The 18,810-nt window shown below is 39.3% G+C and overlaps 3 protein-coding genes across 5 annotated transcripts; 2 read left to right on the top strand and 1 right to left on the bottom strand.

Annotated features, from left to right (window-relative positions):
• Positions 1–1,026: 1,026 nt before the first annotated feature.
• Positions 1,027–7,743, top strand: naxd (NAD(P)HX dehydratase). 3 transcript variants are annotated; one of them, XM_008401581.2, is made up of 12 exons: positions 1,117–1,183; positions 1,281–2,409; positions 3,436–3,918; positions 4,972–5,122; positions 5,207–5,252; positions 5,335–5,423; positions 5,826–5,934; positions 6,658–6,708; positions 6,785–6,889; positions 6,983–7,103; positions 7,195–7,318; positions 7,436–7,743. In XM_008401581.2, the coding sequence occupies exons 2-12, from the start codon at positions 1,896–1,898 to the stop codon at positions 7,584–7,586; spliced, it is 1,944 nt and encodes a 647-aa protein (XP_008399803.1). In that variant the 5' UTR covers positions 1,117–1,183; positions 1,281–1,895; the 3' UTR covers positions 7,587–7,743. The 3 variants fall into 3 exon arrangements, with proteins under 3 accessions (XP_008399816.1, XP_008399809.1, XP_008399803.1); XM_008401594.2 differs by lacking the exons at positions 1,281–2,409; positions 3,436–3,918 and having other exon boundaries at positions 1,027–1,183; XM_008401587.2 differs by lacking the exon at positions 3,436–3,918 and having other exon boundaries at positions 1,032–1,359.
• Positions 7,744–8,426: 683 nt separating this feature from the next.
• Positions 8,427–13,249, top strand: ing1 (inhibitor of growth family, member 1). Its single transcript, XM_008401622.2, has 4 exons — positions 8,427–8,604; positions 9,639–9,812; positions 10,137–10,285; positions 11,398–13,249. Exons 2-4 carry the CDS (start codon positions 9,674–9,676, stop codon positions 12,022–12,024), a joined length of 915 nt encoding a protein of 304 aa, XP_008399844.1. The 5' UTR covers positions 8,427–8,604; positions 9,639–9,673; the 3' UTR covers positions 12,025–13,249.
• A 390-nt stretch (positions 13,250–13,639) lies between these two features.
• Positions 13,640–18,050, bottom strand: ube2al (ubiquitin conjugating enzyme E2 A, like). The gene is made up of 6 exons (XM_008401632.2): positions 17,847–18,050; positions 15,842–15,922; positions 15,722–15,747; positions 15,308–15,397; positions 15,139–15,227; positions 13,640–14,373 (listed from the first exon to the last, which is right to left on the bottom strand). The coding sequence occupies exons 1-6, from the start codon at positions 17,888–17,890 to the stop codon at positions 14,245–14,247; spliced, it is 459 nt and encodes a 152-aa protein (XP_008399854.1). The 5' UTR covers positions 17,891–18,050; the 3' UTR covers positions 13,640–14,244.
• Between the last annotated feature and the right edge of the window lie 760 nt (positions 18,051–18,810).

Genomic DNA, 18,810 nt, shown 5'->3' with positions numbered 1-18,810 from the left:
ACTGATCTGACTCACCAAAATTTCCACAATGAAGAAGTATTACAAATATGAAATTCAAAGTATGTCGTRATGCTCGCACTTTGTATTTGCATAATAAATAAATGTTAAAAATAACTGTTTACCAAGATTTATGAATACATATATAAATGATAAAAATAGTAGTAGTAAGATAAATTAATTCTGTACTTAGCCTACTATGTAAMTCCAGTCATAATTGTCTTCCATATTTATCATAAGTCACACGTCTACGAAAATCTATACTTTGGACGTAACACAAAAAAAATACAGATAATCATGCTAATTTATTCTCCCTCACCCTGGTCTTAAAACAGCACTATTTTGTGAATTCAGAGAATATTTTGTTACGAAAATGTATTTTTGCCCAAAAGTTTACACATGAAAGACAGTGTCTGTGACTTTTAATAATTGTTGGAACCATAAATTCTGCATTCTGATTGAGAATAGTCTGCTTCAGAATTCTGCGAAAGCAAACTTTAGTTCTTCGGGACCAAAATCATTAGAAGCATGTAAACAAAAACATACTTAAGTTGCTTAGAGAAAAACTAAAGATTTGTGTGAGTTCTAGTCAAAGTTTTGATGTTTTACAGGCTGCTCCTCTGTGAAACATCTCTAAACAATTCTCTAACGGGACACATTTTCTCCACAACAATGAAAAAGACCCATTTTCAGACTCCTCAAACACATTTCTAAAAATGGCTTGTCATTAAAATGACAAAATGTTTGTCATTTTAATGATAATAAAATAAAATAAAACAGGAAAAAAATGTTTTGTGTTTGGTTGCTCCCTGATGACACATCACAGCCTTATCTATTAACAGAAATCATTAACAGGCACACCACTAATAAATATGTTTATTTGCCAAATGAYAAAGGGAAAGCTTTCTGAAATTTGTACTAGCTTAAATTTCTGATTATATTTTTGTGAACTACTACCTAACTACTACCCCACATTACCCCGTTACCTCCAGCACAGCCACCAATGACAGCGATGGAACGTCAAGGGTACTCCATATACTTGTGGCGCTTTGATACTGGAGTGTCCGAGCAGTCTTTAAATGCATCACTGCAGTTTCTTTCCTGTGCTGTTCTCCTGGGTCAGACCGCCTCATGATTCGGAGGTCTTGTGCGCACTTCCCAGCGTCCAMGCGCATTTTCCGTTTAGGTAAGAAGGACTGCAAACAACTCGAGGGGTCTTCCACGCGTGGGGAAGCTCCGTGGTTCAATGGCTGACATTTTGCAAAACAATGGTTCCTCAACAGATTCAGACACAGCTCTGCTTGTGGTTGGTCACAGTTGCTCTGTCGGTTGTCGCCACGTTCGTCTGTTTTAACCAAAAAGGTAACGTGAAGGGGATTTTCTTCCGAGGTGCTATTGTATTTTAACACAGACTGTAGCATGTCCGTAGCTGCATTTGACTGCAGCCTTTGTAACCACGGTGTTTAGGACCCCGCGGACACCTAGCAGGGCGGAGGACCAAGCGGAGATAGGTAACATTAACCTCAGAGGACTGATCAGAGGTCGGTTTGGAAAGCTGCCCGCTAACGCTAATGGTTCCGCAAAGTCCTGCGGAAGCTGACCCGTATTCAGTTGACCCAAAAACAATTCGCTACGCACTTTTACGGCGACGAGAGCGGATAAACAGAGGCGGCTAGCAAACAACTAGTTGACCCTATCCGTCGTTTTGTTATGAAGCTAAAGTTTTGGACTTTATCCTTAAGCCCTTCCGAGCTATCAAAATGGCCACTGATCAGTGTTTGGGCTAGCTGCGCCGCGCCGCTTCGATGCGGCCAGACCCGACATTCCTCGCAGTCTGCGGCGTAAACGTCTCCATTCAACTCCGATTGGTAGGGGTCACGCTATAAACCGGAGCAGCTATGCAGTCCAACACGACGCGGGGCTTCTTGTGGTCGGACATAGAGACCAGGACCCTGCTGAACATCTGGGGGGAGCAGGACATCCAGACGGCGCTGGACGGAAACTTCCGAAACAGCTTCGTCTACCGAGACGTTTCCCGCAGGCTGGGGGCCATGGGCTTCGAGCGGACCCCGGAGCAATGCAGGGTCCGCATCAAGAGCCTCAAGAGGCAGTACCTGCTAGCAAAGGAGGGCAACCTGCGAAACAACGGGCAGTACCACAAGATCTGCAAGTTTTATGACATCATGGAGGGTATTTTGAGCAACCGGACGGTTCTGGACCCGCAGGAGCTGATGGACAGCGGGGTCGGAGGGGAGGAGGCCGGAGATGGGCTGGAGGAGGATGGAGAGGATGCTCAGGATAGATACTCTGAGAGCACAGGAGAGTGTCCCTATCCTGCTGAGACTGAAGTCAAGCTGGAATACCCTGCTGTCCCCATCCCCATCCCAGTTAAAGTCACAGTTGGCAATAACAGTAAGTAAATCTCTTCATCTACCCCTCTGGGTCACGTTTTCAGCACCCATCCTTCTGATCAACCCAGACATTTAATTTCATTGCACTAATGATTATAGTTTGCATCGCAATCCCCCCCCCTCCCCCACAGTATCTCAATTCAAAAACTGTAACGCTCACTGCAAAAACAAAATATTAAGTCATTTTGGTCTAGTTTTGAGCACAAATATATTTAGCACTCTTAAAATAAGATGGAATTCAAAAATACTTTATTGACCCCAAAGGGAAATTAAATAAAATCTAAGCTAAGTTGTAAGTAACTTCTCGGCATGATACAGGAGCTTGTTTTAAGTCAACAATTTCTTAATGATGGAAAAAATACTAGTTGCAAATGAAATAATGTGCTAGTGGAACAAGACAATTACAACTTCTAAATAAGAGAAAACAATCTTGTTCTACTGTCAGATCATTTCACTCATAACCATTACTTTATTATCAATATCAAGACTTAAAACGAGCTAATATATCATGCTGAAAAGTTACTTGTAAGTTGGTTTTGTCTTATATCAAGTGCRCTAAGTGTACTAGAAAGTAGGCCAGCAATACTTCGGTAAGATTTTGATTTTGCAGTGGATATRTTGCAAAAATACTARCATTTTCCTGCTGTTTACTATTGATTTGAGTTTTTGATGCTATATTAATTTACTGAAATTCACCTGGCGCAACAAAAGAAAGGGGATCAAATGTGCAGCAGCTTCTTTGATCAAGCTAATGAGAGGAAAGTAGTAGCTTTGAATCAAATCAGACGGAAATTGCAAGATTATCCCTGTTTATGCATTTACAAATACAGTGGGAGTGCAAACTTTTGTTGCATGTAATAAATAACAAATGGAGAAAACGGATTTGTCAGTATTTGCCAATCAAGGGACAATTWGCCAATTCTAAGCCCTGGTAGACTGGCTGATGTGTCTGTTTAAAAAGAAAAATGTTACAGTCTTAAGATATATTTATGCTTGCTCACTTAAGTTTTTGAATTTCTCTTTCTAGGCACCTCTGCAAATCCGCCGAACAGTTGCAAAGTAGCTGGCAATTTGCCGGCCAGACCGCCTAAGCGGCCCAGAAAGCGGCGTTCCAACTTCCCCATGGAGAAGCTAATGGAGCAGTTCCTGGAGCAGAGCGCTCAGGCCGAGGAGAACTTCTACCGCGTGGAAGAGCAGCGCCTGCAGGCGGAGGACCGGCGCCGAGAAGCGGAGCACGCCCGAGAGCTGCACATGCTGCAGATGTTGGCRCAGGTGTTCTCCTCAGGCAGACCCTCGTCGTCCTCGTCCGCTCCCCCCAAGCCGTCCCCTCCGGCCCGACCTCCGGTCATCTCCAGCACTCCCCCGTCGCAGCACACCCGCGGCCCGCCGGGGCTCCTSAAGCGCCCCGCGTCCCAGACGGACTCTTTCAGCCAGCCTCCGGGCTCAGATCCTCAGGCTTTAGGTGTCAGGTGTGGCGGCGTGTGTGAAGAGAAACTAAAAGGCGGCGCAGGTGTGATGCAAACACTCGGCAGTGTTCGCCCTTGTTAATCCATTTTATAATAAATTTTCTCAGTGTGTTTCCTGGTTATTCACTAAACCTCAGTGCTGGTCCGAAGTTTTCATTCACTCTTTAGAGACGCGAATGTCAGTAATTTGGGGCTTTTAATGGAGTTTTTCATGATGGACTCGTAATTCAAGAAACAAATTTAATGATTTTTAAACCCCATGTTTGGATGGATTATGGATTTTCTATAAGTCAGACACATTGGTATTTTCCAGCAGTGATATTTTCTACATTATTATTATTATTTCCAAGGACTCTGAAAATAGTCATTTCAGGAATACGGGCACTTTTGAGGGGAATTTGTTACAAAAACTATCAATCAAAAGTCTTATGATACATTTATCATGACAAATGCTCACCCCTAATGTCCACAAAGGGTGTATATTTTTAGTTGCTAAGATGCTAGCACTCGCAAAATAGTTTTGGGGACATCGCATCGCAGAAACCTGAATAACACTATTGCATTATTCAGCAGTGCTGTTACAATTACATGTTTTCCTGATGCCATGCAGCACTAGTGTAAATTACACATATCGCTTCAAATTTGCACATACAAATTCCAACTGTTTGTGTTGATTTGAAGTGGATTTGGAAGCCTTCTCCTTAATCCATATATTCAGATGGAACAGTCTGTGGTTTCTGGGTTGTTCCCGAACGTCTTAATCATTTTGTTTTCATCTGTGTCCAGCYGGATTCAGCTACTGCCTAAGAAAKCCCTGGCCAAATGTCGGAGTRGGCTGTAKTTGAGCCTGTGTGGATTATAGAAAATCCTAAATAAATCCAAACTTGTTCACCCAATTCTTTATTTTTTTTWAAATTTATACATAATTTTTGTACATTCAATCACAAGTCTACTGTTGAAAAATAAAGAGTAAAAATGCTCCAATTAAAGACATAAAATAATTTTAATGCAAATGATGAATGAAATATTACACATACAACTGTTATAAATCCACTCTTAAAATGTCTTGGCTCCCCCCCCCCCCCCCCYCCCCTCAGTGCTTGAGCGATACTACAGCTTGGGCTCCTCATCACTCGGAGGCATGGATGACGACATCGTCTCGCTAGTAAAGAGTATTGTTCCTCCACTCACCTCCAAGAAGCACAAAGGACAAGACGGCCGTATTGGGATCATCGGGGGATGCAAAGAGTAACGAAGACCACCTCCTCACTTTAACATTTTACAATAATCTACACAAAAACGTCCTAAATCTTCCCATCTTTTACTCTGTAGTTATACTGGAGCTCCATACTTTGCTGCTATCTCTGCACTGAAAGTGGTAAGCTGTAAATCTGATAACCAATGTTGCACATTCATAGTAAATTTGAGGTAGCTACTTAGTTTTGTTTTTTCTTCTTAAGGGGGGTGACCTGTCGCATGTGTTCTGCACCAAAGATGCTGCTACGGTGATAAAATCCTACAGCCCTGAGCTCATAGTGCACCCTGTTCTGTAAGTACATCAGCTGATCACTGCATTCACAAAGAACAGCTAACACGTGATTAAAGCTGCCATGCATTACCAGAGCAACACTGTAATAATGTGACAGGAATCAAATATTAGGATTGGAGCAGAAATAAGTAATCAGATTTATCGCGATGAAAGGATTATTGAAATAGTCAACTAATTTAGTAATTGATTAATCGTTAACTATGAAAACAGTAGTATTTAATCCAACACCGTTCAAAAAATGCATACAACGAGGGAAAATCAACAAAATTGTTGTAATTTAGTTTGGTTTTTTTAATGAATGTTATTTTCACATGGTCTTAATTTTATCTTTGGCTTGCTTGTCTTTGGGATTCTATATGTCCGTGTTAAATAACATTTCTCTCTTGTTTTGTGTGTGTTAAGGGACAGTCCCAATGCTGTGGAGGAAATAGAAAAGTGGCTCCCGAGACTCCATGGCCTTGTTGTGGGACCAGGTCTGGGCAGGGAAGACTTCTTACTGAAAACGGCCAAGGCATGTGGAATATATTCACTCACAAAAACATTCAACCGCGGCATTGAAATCTACCCTGAGTGGTCGAATCACTGCCTTACTAATAAACACACGGCCGTGATGTCATACAGTGGGCTAACAACACTAAGACGATATTTCTGTAAACAACATTCATACATTCAATTTATTCGTCTAGCATTTTCAGGGATTGATATCTGCTTGACAAGGTGAACTATGCTGTCTAATAAACCCAATATCAGAGCAACAAAGAACTCAAAATGTGATTATGGAGGTCAGCTCAGCACACAGATGCTAACGATTTTAATCCCGCTGCAATAAACACCTCAACCATCAGCTGGTCTGCATTGTCTTATAATTAAGGAAACAAGCGGCATATTGCTGTAGAATTTCCATTTTTATATCTGATTAAAATGGGAAATTTAACAAAACAGCTACAATCAGATTAAACTACAGAGAAACACTGAACACAATCCACCTCCTATAATCTAAGTTGTGTCTGAATGTCWATTTTTTTCCCCACTGAAGACAGCTCCAATAAATCCATAATAAAAAATCAATTCTCCAAAGTTTTCCCTCAGAATGCTGTTTGTCTCTGGTTTCTCTGTGTTTTCATTTTTCACTCTTTATTTTTCAAACAATATAAATTTACTTTAATTTTACTGTCTTACAGTAAAAATTATTAAATCTTTACAAAGACCTGCTGTACCTTGTTCTTTCTTTCAGGAAGTGATTGAGAGGTCTAAAGCCAGGGATATTCCAATAGTCATTGATGCAGTAAGTCTGGATAAAAAAAATCAAGTTCCAGCAGTTGTGGACTTTAAAAACTCATTCGGGCTTTGCTTTCCAACAGGACGGACTGTGGCTCGTCACACACCAGCCATCGGTCATTCAAGGCTACCAGAAGGGCATCCTAACTCCTAACTTCATGGAGTTCACCAGACTGTTTGAGGCACTTGTGAGTTTTGTTGGAATAAAATGCTCACCGTCGGGTTGCTCGCAAATTCTTCGCCGGTTGATTTTCGCCCGTGTTTCCGTCATGCTGTTGCAGCACCACGAGCCCATGAACAGCAGCGACCACCAGCGCAGCGTCATGCAGCTCAGCGCAGCTATGGGCAACCTCACCTTGGTGCTAAAGGGGGAGCAGGATCTCATCTCAGACGGCAGTAAAGGTTCGTATCCAGACGTCCGCCGTCATCCCAGACTCKGCATTTCTTTATTGTGGAAGTTTGTAACCTCTTGTTATGGGGTCGTTGTTTTCAGTCTACTCATGCAGTGTTGAGGGCAGCGGGAGAAGATGTGGAGGACAAGGAGATCTCCTGTCTGGATCGATGGGAGTCATGGCGCACTGGGCTCATGCTGCTTCAACAGCAGGACTGATCAGAGGGTGAAGAACTGCTACATTACTGCTGGTTATTTATTGGAAAGAATCACAGAGATAATGCCAAAAAAAATGCTGAGTTGATCCTCAGTAACCTTCTGCTGCTTCTTCTTCTTCTCTCAGTATTAACCCATCGGTGGTCGCAGCGTTCGGCGCCTGCTCGCTGACCAGACAGTGCAACAATCAGGCGTTTCAGCGGCACGGCAGGTCCACCACCACCTCAGACATGATCCAGGAGATTAGTCCGGCCTTCAGGAAGCTGTTTGAAAACTGAAACAATCAAACAACCAGGAAATATCACAAATACTTAGTCTTAAAATTAGCTTTCTTCAGCGATGCTTTAAGGGAGTGGGTGGGAGTTTGGTGGAGGAATATACTGTACATGATCACATTGTTTTAAATGTTTTGAATAAACCAGAAGTAAAATTCGACAAGCGCCTGATTTTGTTCTTGAAGCTGTGTAATTTATTTTTTTTCACACCAAATATGAAACCAAATTATTTGGTTTACACAGAAGCCTGAGTTGGCTACATCAAATCAGTAAAATGTATATATTTTTGTGTGTGTTTTCATTTATATATTTTAATAATAGCAAATTTTACTTTATATTTGGTAAAAGTTATGCTTTCAGTGTCAGAGTAAGTTTTTGAAATAGATATAAAGTGTTTAATTACAATTTGTTAATTTTGTTAAGCAAAAAAGATCAAGTTTAGGGTTGTTAAAGTACAATTACAAAAATAAGACCAATTGAACTTCATAGGGACTCTCAGCTTGTGGCACTGCTTATACTACAAAAATCCATAAATTCATCTTTACTTGTTGCAACTTGGTCACACATTGATGTCACTGAAAGACATTTTCTAATAAAATGGAAAAATCTAATCTTGAAATKGTATCAACCTGGTCCATAAAGGAGGGTCTTTACACTGCAACACAAAGCCTAATGTGATTCTGTAAAGGAGTGGGATCCACTTATACAAGTCAAAAGATTCTGAAATAGTGTACTACCCAATGCAAATTGTATTGCATTGAGGGGAAGGCGTTGCTGTCGTAATTTTAGGGTCTTTATTAATCTACAGACTGCAGCGGTCACATTCTCCTTCTCCCGTTCTGGCTACAGGAAGGGTTGCGCATGCGCACATCTGAAACTATTTGGGTTCGTTGTTGGTTTTTGAGGAGGGACGCTCCTCTGTTCTCCTCAGCTCTGTAGTTACACATAACCTGGTGTTAGTTAGTAACACGGTACCATCAAGGAGACGAGGCTACCAGCGGGAAACCAAGCATATCCAGAGGTAAGGTTTTCTGAGACGTGTTTATAAGGGAGATACGACTGAGCTGCGTGGTTTTTGTCCGTGTTTGTGCCACGCTTCGTTTAGTAACGGTTTAAGCTAGCAGGCTAACTTAGCTAACAGTTACACACAAAAAAAGAGTGGATACACAAATATTCATTTAACGGGGTTGTTTATGTAACAGGGGATAAAACATCATATAAATCTATCCATATTTAAGTTGCTATGCAGTTTAATACCGTGTAGGTTTTGCTGAACGTTGCGGTCTGTGATCATAATTACATGAGCTATAGCGCTTTAAGCTAGCCTTTTAAAGCTTTCTCTCGATTTAAATCGAATTTTTTTTTATGCCATGCTGAGTTAAATCCAGGTTTCATCTTACTAAGAGGGTGAAGACACTTTAACGTTACTTTACATTGAATAGGCGATGGGAGATCATATCATCGATTACCATTTAGTACCTTCGACCAAATATCAGATTAAAATACATTCATTTCATGTCTGTTTCTGGTTCGAAGTGAGACAACGTAAGAGTACAATTTTAGGTATATTTTACTTAATTCACGCAAATGTATTATTCCTAAATACATCTGAAGGCGGGGTTTTTGTTCGTAATACTGAATGATCGAATATTCCATTGATTAATTGTTAGATTATTGGCAGATTAGGGATAATTTCAGTCATGAGTGCAACTCTAAAGAAAAATTATTTTTCTATTATGCCATTCAAAACTATTATGACATCTCAATGTAATATTTTGTCTTGCTTAAATGTTATTCATTAAGATATTAATACATGAACAGTTTGATTTGTTTAAAAAGGGGGAAAGTAAAACTGATATGGTTGGTTTTATAAGGTCTGTACATTAACAGATCAAGGAAGTGTGGACCCAGATTCTTGAAGCATTTATTCAGGGGCAAATTAAAATGGAGTCCAAGCTTCTCTTTGCCATATTGACGTTGCACACAGTGATGTTGTGGCAACGCTAAACATTTGCAGTGAAGACGAGCATACTAATAATGATTTTGTGTTTTCAGGTGTAGGAGCGTCTTTGGGGTGAGAAGGAGTCGCGATGTTGAACCCGAGCAACGGCGACCCAGGCCACGTCGTGGTGAATTATGTCGAGGAGTACTTGGACCTGGTGGAGTCTCTGCCTTTCGACTTGCAGAGGAGCGTGTCCCTCATGAGGGAAATAGATGCAAAGTATCAAGGTGAAGAACCTCAACGAAATGAATTATTCAGGCTTGTTTTTGCACGTATATTTGTGAGCTGTACAAAAGACATCGTGACAAACATTCTAAGATATACTTTACTAAAAGTGTAAAGTCTATTAAGTAATTTATCAAACTATAAACAAAAAGATTTGTTTAAACTTTATGTCACAGTAACATTTTAGCATGAACTGAGTAAATCTACATGACAGTACTAAAATGTTGCCCCTTCATCAATGCCCCTCTATGATAATTAACATGCAGGAAGCATGTTGGTTTTGCGTGATTTCATTTTCTTACCTGTTCTTTTTTTTCTTCCCCCAGATGCGCTCAAGGAGCTTGATGATGCGTATGAACGCTACCGCCGAGAATTGGACTCACTTCAGAGGCGCAAGCTGCAGTTATCCATCCAGAGGGCGCTGATCCGCAGTCAGGAGCTTGGAGACGAAAAAATCCAGATTGCTGGTCAAATGGTATGTTTAAAGAAGAGCTTCAGTTGTTGGGAGGTGGCCGCTCAGTGGAAAATTCCCAAACCTGACCGTGTTCAGCTGATAAAGACAGAGCAGCGCCTGCATGTCAGTGTGGTGCTAATCTGCTTCAAGTGCATGTTGATGTCGTTTTTATAATCTAGAAACTATGAAAAAAGAGGAGAGCTCTGGAACTCCATTCTTCATCCTGACTCAGAAGAGAATTTCTAATAGCTTGTCAAAAACAACCAGTTTTTACAAATTGTCAATAAAAATGAGGCTACATTAATGTCACCTTTTACAGAATTTCTGCAGATACATGTGAAGTTATAAATATAAACATTGTAAGTGTTAAGTTTTTCTTTAAACATGCTTGCAAAATTTTGAGTACTGAGATTTTATGTTCCTTAAAGCACATAAATAATGCACACACACGCAGTAGGGAGAAAAAATTAGGTGGCTTATTTTAAGCATGTACATTTAATTATTAATTAGATATAAGAAATTAAATTCCTTTTACTGAAAAGTTTGAAATATTGAAATTGGAGTTAATTTGAAGTTTGTACAATTATCTAAGTTGCTTTTATCATTTTCCATGAGTGGATAAGTATCAAAAGATACGGTACTATGGGAAAATGTTTGGGTTTTCAGTACTTTATTCCTTATACTATTGTGTAAAATATTTAAACTTGTATAGATTTAAGAGCTTTGTACATCCATATGTATATATAGATATGTTTTGTTAGCCTTATATTTAGATTTTCGTCCTTAATTCTATGCTTTTGGATATTATCACATTTAATTTGCCGAGGGCGAAACCTCAGGAGCATTTCACTGCTTTTTTTGGCATCCAGACTTTCATAGATCAGAGATTTAGTCTGAACCTGTGGTTCTACAAACTGGGTCTGTTTAGAAACCAATAAAGCACTAGGCGACCTAATTTTTGAAAATCTACAAACAAAATAAATATCTTTAAAAACATGTACATCCGTATGTGGTGTGGGATGATTCAATCCACATTCGGTCAATTTAATTATTTCATACATGCTTATTTCATACAACTTAAAGATTTGCATTCTTCATTTAGTTAAACATTTTTAACATGCTCATCGTTTCAGGTGGAGTTGGTGGAGAACCGAACCCGACAAATGGAGTGGCATTCTGAGCTTCTCCTCTCCTCCCAAGAAGTGCAAGAGAGTCACATTACCACGACGACGCCTATGACGACCGCTTCTGTGTCCCTGATGTCGGCCTCTTCGGCGACGGTCACTCCGGGCAAATCCAGCCACCATGACAAGAAACGAGACGAAGTCACCCCGGGTTCGGTGGGTGGAGACAAACCGGGAGGGAAGCGGTCGAGGCGTCAGAAGAACGGAGAAAACCGCGAGTGCTACGGGGGTCTGGACCAGTCAGAAGAAGTGGGCGCGTCTCGGGAAAAGAGGCCCAAAACGTCTTCCAAGAAGAAGAAACGATCTAAAGGGAAGTCGGAGAGAGAAGTGTCGCCTCCTGACCTGCCCATAGACCCAGACGAGCCGACGTACTGCTTGTGTGAGCAGGTTTCCTACGGAGAGATGATTGGCTGCGACAACGACGAATGTCCAATAGAGTGGTTTCATTTCTCCTGCGTCGGGCTCCATCACAAGCCCAAGGGCAAGTGGTACTGCCCCAAGTGTCGGGGAGAGAACGAAAAAACCATGGACAAAGCCCTGGAGAGGGCCAAAAAGGAGAGAGCTTATAACAGGTAGCTCGCTTCGCTTGGCCCAGTGAACTCTGAATAAAAGCTACAGGTTTATGTCTTTGTTTTCATTTAACACTTATGAAGTATTGTACCGATGAAAAGGGTCATTTAAAAAGTTATTTTTGTAGCCGCTGCAGAGCTGAGGAACAAGCTGCACCTCCGACTCGCTTCTAGCATTTGTAAAAACATTAATAGTAAGAAAAGAACAGGTCCATGTGCATGTTTTAAGATCTGCTCTACACTTGCATCGCTTTTTGTTCCCATCATACATGAAACCCAAGTTCGAGCATATCTTCTCATTTAAGAAATAAAACATTTCTAAACTAATAACTTATGGTGTCTGGTATAACGGCTTACTAAAAGAGCTTGGTTTGTAGCTCAGCTAGGCGTGAGTTGTAGTTTATTAAAGTTAACGTGTTTGTGTATGTATGTGTCTATGTATCCTTTGTTTAACCAGGTATGTTTCATTGAGATTAAAAATCTCTTTTTCAAGAGAGACCAGTAAATGACTGGGAGCAACACAATGATGATTACGAATCCAAGCTACAAAACTACAGATATCAAAATCCAATATGAATAATAAAAGGAAGAAAAATAAAGAGGAAACACAGCCATAAAGTAAGGGATATGACTAGAATACAGTGTTATATTAGTCAAAGCAGTTATCATTCCGTCATGGCTGATGGCTAAATTAATACCAAGGCCCTTCCAGTCTTTCACAGCTTGTAAAATAGGAACTTAAATGTTCGGGATGTTATTTTGAAAGAACTATTATAATGGTTGAGTGAGGGTAGTTTTTTGCCAGAAAAATAAATTGATAAGTGCAGCATGCTTTTAGAATCATTCTATACTTKGTATGGCCCATTTAGGTGTAATCACAGCTGGTCTTTTGTGTTGTATCTGCACCACTTTTGCACAAGAGACTGAATTTTTTCATTTTTTTCTAAAGTAGCTCAAGCTCAGCGTTTTGTATGGATGGCATATGTGATCAGTTTAGAATAGTGGATTTAAGTCTGGACTTTGACTGGGCCATTCAGACATGAATGTGCTTTAATCTGAACCACTGGAGCTCTGGTTAAGAATTACCTTTATTCTGCCCTAGTCAGAGTTCACCTGTTTTTAGTTGAATCCATCAACCTTTAACACCATCCTCCACCATCAGGATAGTGTATACAGTGATGTGCAGTATTTGTGTTTTGCATGTAGGTCAATAAATCATTTTTGTSTTATGACTGATTTGCCTTTACCCGTTTGTTGCACCTCCCTCATTAGCTTGTGAAAAATATTAAATGGTACTTTATACAGCTTAATGTAATGATCATATTTAATGTAAAACTATACATTTCACTGGGTAGTGTGCAGTTTGGACAGCTTATGATGAATTTAAACAACTATAATTGTGAAAAGGCTTTGCGAAAGTTGGGCAAAACAATATTTCACATGTAAAGAAAGGTTAGCATGAATTTTAAATACATGGCCTTGTTATCAAAGGCATAACAGGCATCTGAAATTTTCAATACTTAATTCTGTTCTACCTCTACTTAAAATTAATTACAAAAACCATAATGCCTCCATCTCTTAGAATAATAGCATTGAGTAAAGAAAAAAACAGTMAAACATTCCCTGTTAAGGATGACTTTGTTTATTTACAAGAACTGGAAAAAGTGACATGAGGGACAACCAGTGCAAAATCTGTACATAATTTCAGTTGCAGGTTTCTTTATATACACGAGAACGCAACAGGATTGTGAATACACTATGTCATGCATTTAACAGTTCACAACACAGCAAAGAACATGGTGTAGAGATGTTTGGTTTAGCTGTAGCAGGTGATGCTCATTATTCCACTGCATTGTGAAAACTGACTAAATCAATCAGGTGCACAACAGAAGAACCCATGACCTAAATGATGCACCCTTGTAGACTTTTACCACAACAAGTCATGGGAAGTTATTAAAGCAAGTAAGAACACACCAGATTTTTTTGTCTTGTTTAGCTTCATGGCCCGTTTCCCCTGGTTGACGAGAAAAGGAGGGAACCAAATAAAAAGAAACTCTTGCTGGGCCGAAAGAAAAAGAAAACACTTGTTGGGGAAGTTGAGGGTAAAGTGCATAAAAGCGTAAAAGTAAAAGATGGGAGCAAAACGGTTTAAAAATTCAGTTACTCCACTACAACTTGCAGCACACACAGCTTAACGATGGAGCGAGCAGCTGTCGGGATTGTCAGGTCAACTGTCCCTCCAGCTTTGTTCAACAATAGCCGACACGCGCTTCTCGTACTCCCGCTTGTTCTCCTGGTACAGCTGGGCTGCTTGGCTGTTGGCAGGACTGTTGGGGTTTGGTTCGTCAAGCAGAGACTGGAGGGCAAAAACAATAACATGCTACAAATTTCTTTTTTATGCAGCTGTTCATTTAAGAACTCACATTTTTATGTTTCCAGTAATATTTAATYGAGCAAGCATAAAGAAAGTGACTTTTGGGCAAAAAATAATAATTAAACAGAAACTGAATGTCACATTCACAGCTTTCAAGTTTGCGAGTATCTGCAAGTTTCAGTCTGGTTGCAGTAACTGTTGGCCAATACATTCAAAGTGTCATGAGTTCACACCATTTTAAGGCTATAAATGGCCTCAAAATGGTGTGAACTTTTTTTTTTTAATCAATTTTTTCAATATACAGTAAGCTTCCAATCAGCTATTGAGAACAAGATTAGAGGTTTAGTCTTTCCTATGATGAAAGACTAAACCTCATCATAGGAAGCTTATTTTTCTTTTTTTAATTGCTTTAACATACAATAAGCCAGTTCAGAAACMGAGTTAGTTTGAAGGTTTCCAGAGATGGCCAATCATCCTCAAAACAAGGCAAAATGTTGATGGTGGAACCAAGCATCCAACATCACATCGATTCAAGATTCAACTAAAAAMAGAATAAAGAAARKCTGGTTTTACTCCAGAACTTTCAGAAATGTTGCCTYAAGAGCAACCAGATTATTGTTGTTGATTTTGACATTTTAAAACAGTTTACACACTCGGGTTGTAGTCCGGTTGTTTGTTCTTTCTTTGAACAGTCAGGGTAAGAAGACTAAATCTACATCTGCGCTTTGTTATGTTGACATTTCTTACCTGGATGGAAGTAAGTATAGAGGACACATCGTAAGTAGGACTCCATCGGTTCTGTAGAATGTCTAAACATATACTTCCATCTGCGTAGACTGTGGACAAAAACACGTTGAGAAACGGCCCACAACAATCACTAATGAAGTAATGTGACCACCGGTTACAATCCTCCTACCGTTTGGATGAAACATCTTTGAGACAAATCGTACTGTGGGTGGTTTGTTGGGATATTCTTCTGTGAATTCTACAATTAGTTTAAATGTACCTGAGGGGGGGAAACGGAAAGTATAAAGGTGGAAGGATGAAGGAAACARAACAAGCTGTGACCCGACATATTAATTATAAAGAATAAAAGTTACAAATGACAATAACCTACTAGAGGTAGAAAAGAACAAATACAACTAAGAATAACATGGTTTTACTGAAATGCCTTTTAAGTTAAAAATAATATTTAACTATCACTTTTCAAGCGATCAATCTACATCTGTGAAAAATGAAAGATAAAATTTGTATCAGGAACTGCATTTCAAGTTTGCACCCATTAAACCTTGAAATTCATTCTAGACAGAAAACAAAACCAGATACTTACCATCCTCAAAGGGAGTTCCCTCAGGGCTGTACAAATAAAACAAATACACGTTTTTTCCTTCTTTTTTTTTTTTACATTTTATACTGAAATGTTCTAGCTAAGTACATTTTACATTCTTACCCAAAGATGACTGCATTCCACACCATAATGTTGTTTTCAGAAGGGGCACCACTGACACCAGCTGGAGGATCTTCTTGTAGCCTTTCAATCAATAAAAGAAATATATGGTTGGACCAAAGTGTTTTAAGGCAAACATCAAGAATCAAGATTTGTCCAGTCATGCAGTAAAACTGTATTTTAAACATGCCTTACTTGCTGTTTAAATCATATTTAATCCAGATCTATATATTATCTCTGCAAAATAGGAATGCGCCTTTTCATTTCAACAAATTCAAACATAAATTCATGGTAACTATGGCTGAATCAGTTCCCCAATTATAGCTCAAGTAATTTACCTACTTGACAAATGTGGAAAATTACAAAAGATYGTCACCTTTACTGAACTGCTATTAGCATTCCAAGTAGCAAGACTCCTTCCATCAGATAAAGGCTGCTGACCGGTTTTAGCCGTTTTAGCTTTGGACGCATGAGGATCGCATTGGTTTCCCTCATCATCAAAAAATTGGCCTGCTACCGTTTCGGTTTAGAATTACTCTTGGTAGTTATTGCTTAAAATTATTTTGGGGGTTTTGTTTTTGTTAAGAGAAGGGGGACTCTTATGGTTCAGCCCTCTTTCTGTCTTCTAGAAAAAAAAATTCCTCCAAAGTCACAAGATTTAGAGCAACCATGCAATTCTTGCAAAATTGAAACAAAAAAAAACATGTGTTCAGGATTATCTTTGTCAGCCGGCATCTATATCTCATCTCCTCTTTAGCTTCACCTTCCAGGTGATCATACACAAAATACGCTTGATCTTTTAGAGATGGATGTCTAGCTCGTACACAGGGTCGGACCTCCTCTATCCAATCCATAACCACGATATCAATATTACCTCTGAAAACAGAACATTTGTGTTCCCTTGGGATGTAAAAGAGCCGCTCCATGACTGGCTCCTCTGCTGAGGAGACTGGTTGGGGATTCTTTCCTGTCACACTAACTTTTACTGTTTTAAATACCAAATATGTCATTTTACTGTAACAAACTTGACTTTTTGCATGAGTAAACAAAACATTGAAAGTAAACTACCTACCAAAACAATAAATAGGTAGACGTTATGTCAAAACCTAATTAATACACTCTTGAAATTTAGCTTTTTTGTGTGTGTGTGATTTTGGGTTGAAACTTTATACAGGTTGCAATACAATGTTGAGGCTATTTCAAACAAAACCCTCAACTCCTCAAATGATTCTCCAATATTAACGTTCTGCCAAAGAACCCTTAAATGAACAGACTATCTAGATATGTGTTCTTGGACGCAGTGAAGCTTGCTGTAAATACAGAAACAACTCTTTTCGTGGACAAAATGTTCCTGTACAGCCAGGACAAAAACTCTCTTAGCTACTCCTTTCACAGAACGCAGTCACAGCTTGTTCGTGACTTCCTTCGTCACTAAAGTCAATCTTCAGAGAATTGTGGGATTGTATGGTCACCTCACATTGCAAAACGTATTCAGTTCGGCGTAAAAACGGCAATGAAAATATTACTTAAATGAACTTTAATAAACTGTCATTACACGGCTATTAAACAAACGAATTTATCAACAACTACGCTATTTGAGTTTATTGTTATGAAGAGGGAAGATTTAATCGAACGTTAGTTTTCAAAAAGTCCAAAAGTGTCCATCTGGTTATTTCTGTCGGACATTTAAATGGTGGCTAGTTAAGGGTTAGCCAGCAGTTACAAACTGTAACAGTAAACCAAGTCGGCTAACCTGCTAGCACTGTTCGCTTTTCCGGCGTTTCTCGCTTTTTATTATTTAACAATACTTACCTGCATCACCCAGGCTTTTAAATACAAAATGTAACCAAAAGCTATCTGTGTTAAAGACGTAATAACAAAAGAAGCTCAAATTGGGCGTTTATTGTAAAATATCATCGCTAACGCTAACAAGCTGACGTAAGCTAGGCTAACGTTAGCTATTTTGACCAAACGGCTAACCCAGCGGTATTTCAGACCGTGAACTCACCGTTTAAAATCTCTCATAAGTCTTCGTCTGGCCGGAGTAGACATGTTTTAGCCTATGAAATTCTTACTGGTTGCTGAACTATACTAACGGGTACCTCTTCCCTTTTAAACTAAATTAATATATTATACTTATGGTTATTTTGACAAGAACGGCCCGTAGACTTGACACTGCGGCCGACGTTTTACGTCGTTCTCCAGAAACCCCTGACTCCCGGCTTAGCCCAGATAGATTTAAAGGGCCATACCACCCTTGTAGGAGGGCAAGTGAACAATGTAAACTAGTTGCAAGCAGTATGTAGCCTTTGAATGTAAATTTATATTAAATAAAACAAATAAAACATATATCTAAGCACTGTTAATACGGATTTCACACAGAATATTTGAATCTTATGGGATGATATTTTAAATAACTTCCATCCACACCCCCGCCATTATGGTTGATACCATCTGCTGTCAGGAGGCGTCACCACAGAAACGTGACGTTAGTGCAGCGCAGTGATGATGACGTTCGCTCCCACTGGCAGGTATGGTGTGTCCTTACACGTGAACCTATTGATTATCTGCTCTTTCACATGTGAATCAGAATTTCAGTCCATGAGCTGGCCAGGACCAGAACATTAATTCATTTATTTAACCATTTAAATATGCATTATTGTGCTCTGGGTAAAAACTGTAAAGATTATAACGAAAAATCAATCAATGAAATACTCTGTTGGTATTTGAATGGTATTTACCATTGGTATTTGAATGGTAAATACCATTCAAATATCAACATGAAACTTTTTTTTGGTATATTATGACCTCAGTATATTGTAACATAGTCTGGGCTAGTATTTTGCCCAAAAACCTTTATAAAGGACCAAAATTCTGTAAAATGTTATGTATTTATATTATTTTCCAGAAGTGGAAAATAAAACAAAACACAAATATACAAAGTATTCCCAGTTTTTTCAAACAATAATCCA

This window comes from Poecilia reticulata, linkage group LG2 (assembly GCF_000633615.1).
Source record: "Poecilia reticulata strain Guanapo linkage group LG2, Guppy_female_1.0+MT, whole genome shotgun sequence".
NCBI classification, from domain to species: Eukaryota; Metazoa; Chordata; class Actinopteri; order Cyprinodontiformes; family Poeciliidae; genus Poecilia; species Poecilia reticulata.
Note: the sequence above shows the minus strand (reverse complement) of the source record. Positions and strands in the feature narration are given on the sequence as shown.

Excerpts from the sequence above, each read along its gene's own strand:
- ube2al (XM_008401632.2), bottom strand. The coding sequence starts at position 17,890 with ATGTCTACTCCGGCCAGACGAAGACTTATGAGAGATTTTAAACG. Across the intron at positions 15,398-15,721 it reads GGGAACTCCCTTTGAGGATG|GTACATTTAAACTAATTGTA; the intron begins GTAAGTATCTGG and ends TCCCCCCCTCAG. Across the intron at positions 15,228-15,307 it reads AAAGATGTTTCATCCAAACG|TCTACGCAGATGGAAGTATA; the intron begins GTAGGAGGATTG and ends TTTTGTCCACAG.
- ing1 (XM_008401622.2), top strand. The coding sequence starts at position 9,674 with ATGTTGAACCCGAGCAACGGCGACCCAGGCCACGTCGTGGTGAATTAT. Across the intron at positions 9,813-10,136 it reads AATAGATGCAAAGTATCAAG|ATGCGCTCAAGGAGCTTGAT; the intron begins GTGAAGAACCTC and ends TTCTTCCCCCAG. Across the intron at positions 10,286-11,397 it reads TCCAGATTGCTGGTCAAATG|GTGGAGTTGGTGGAGAACCG; the intron begins GTATGTTTAAAG and ends TCATCGTTTCAG.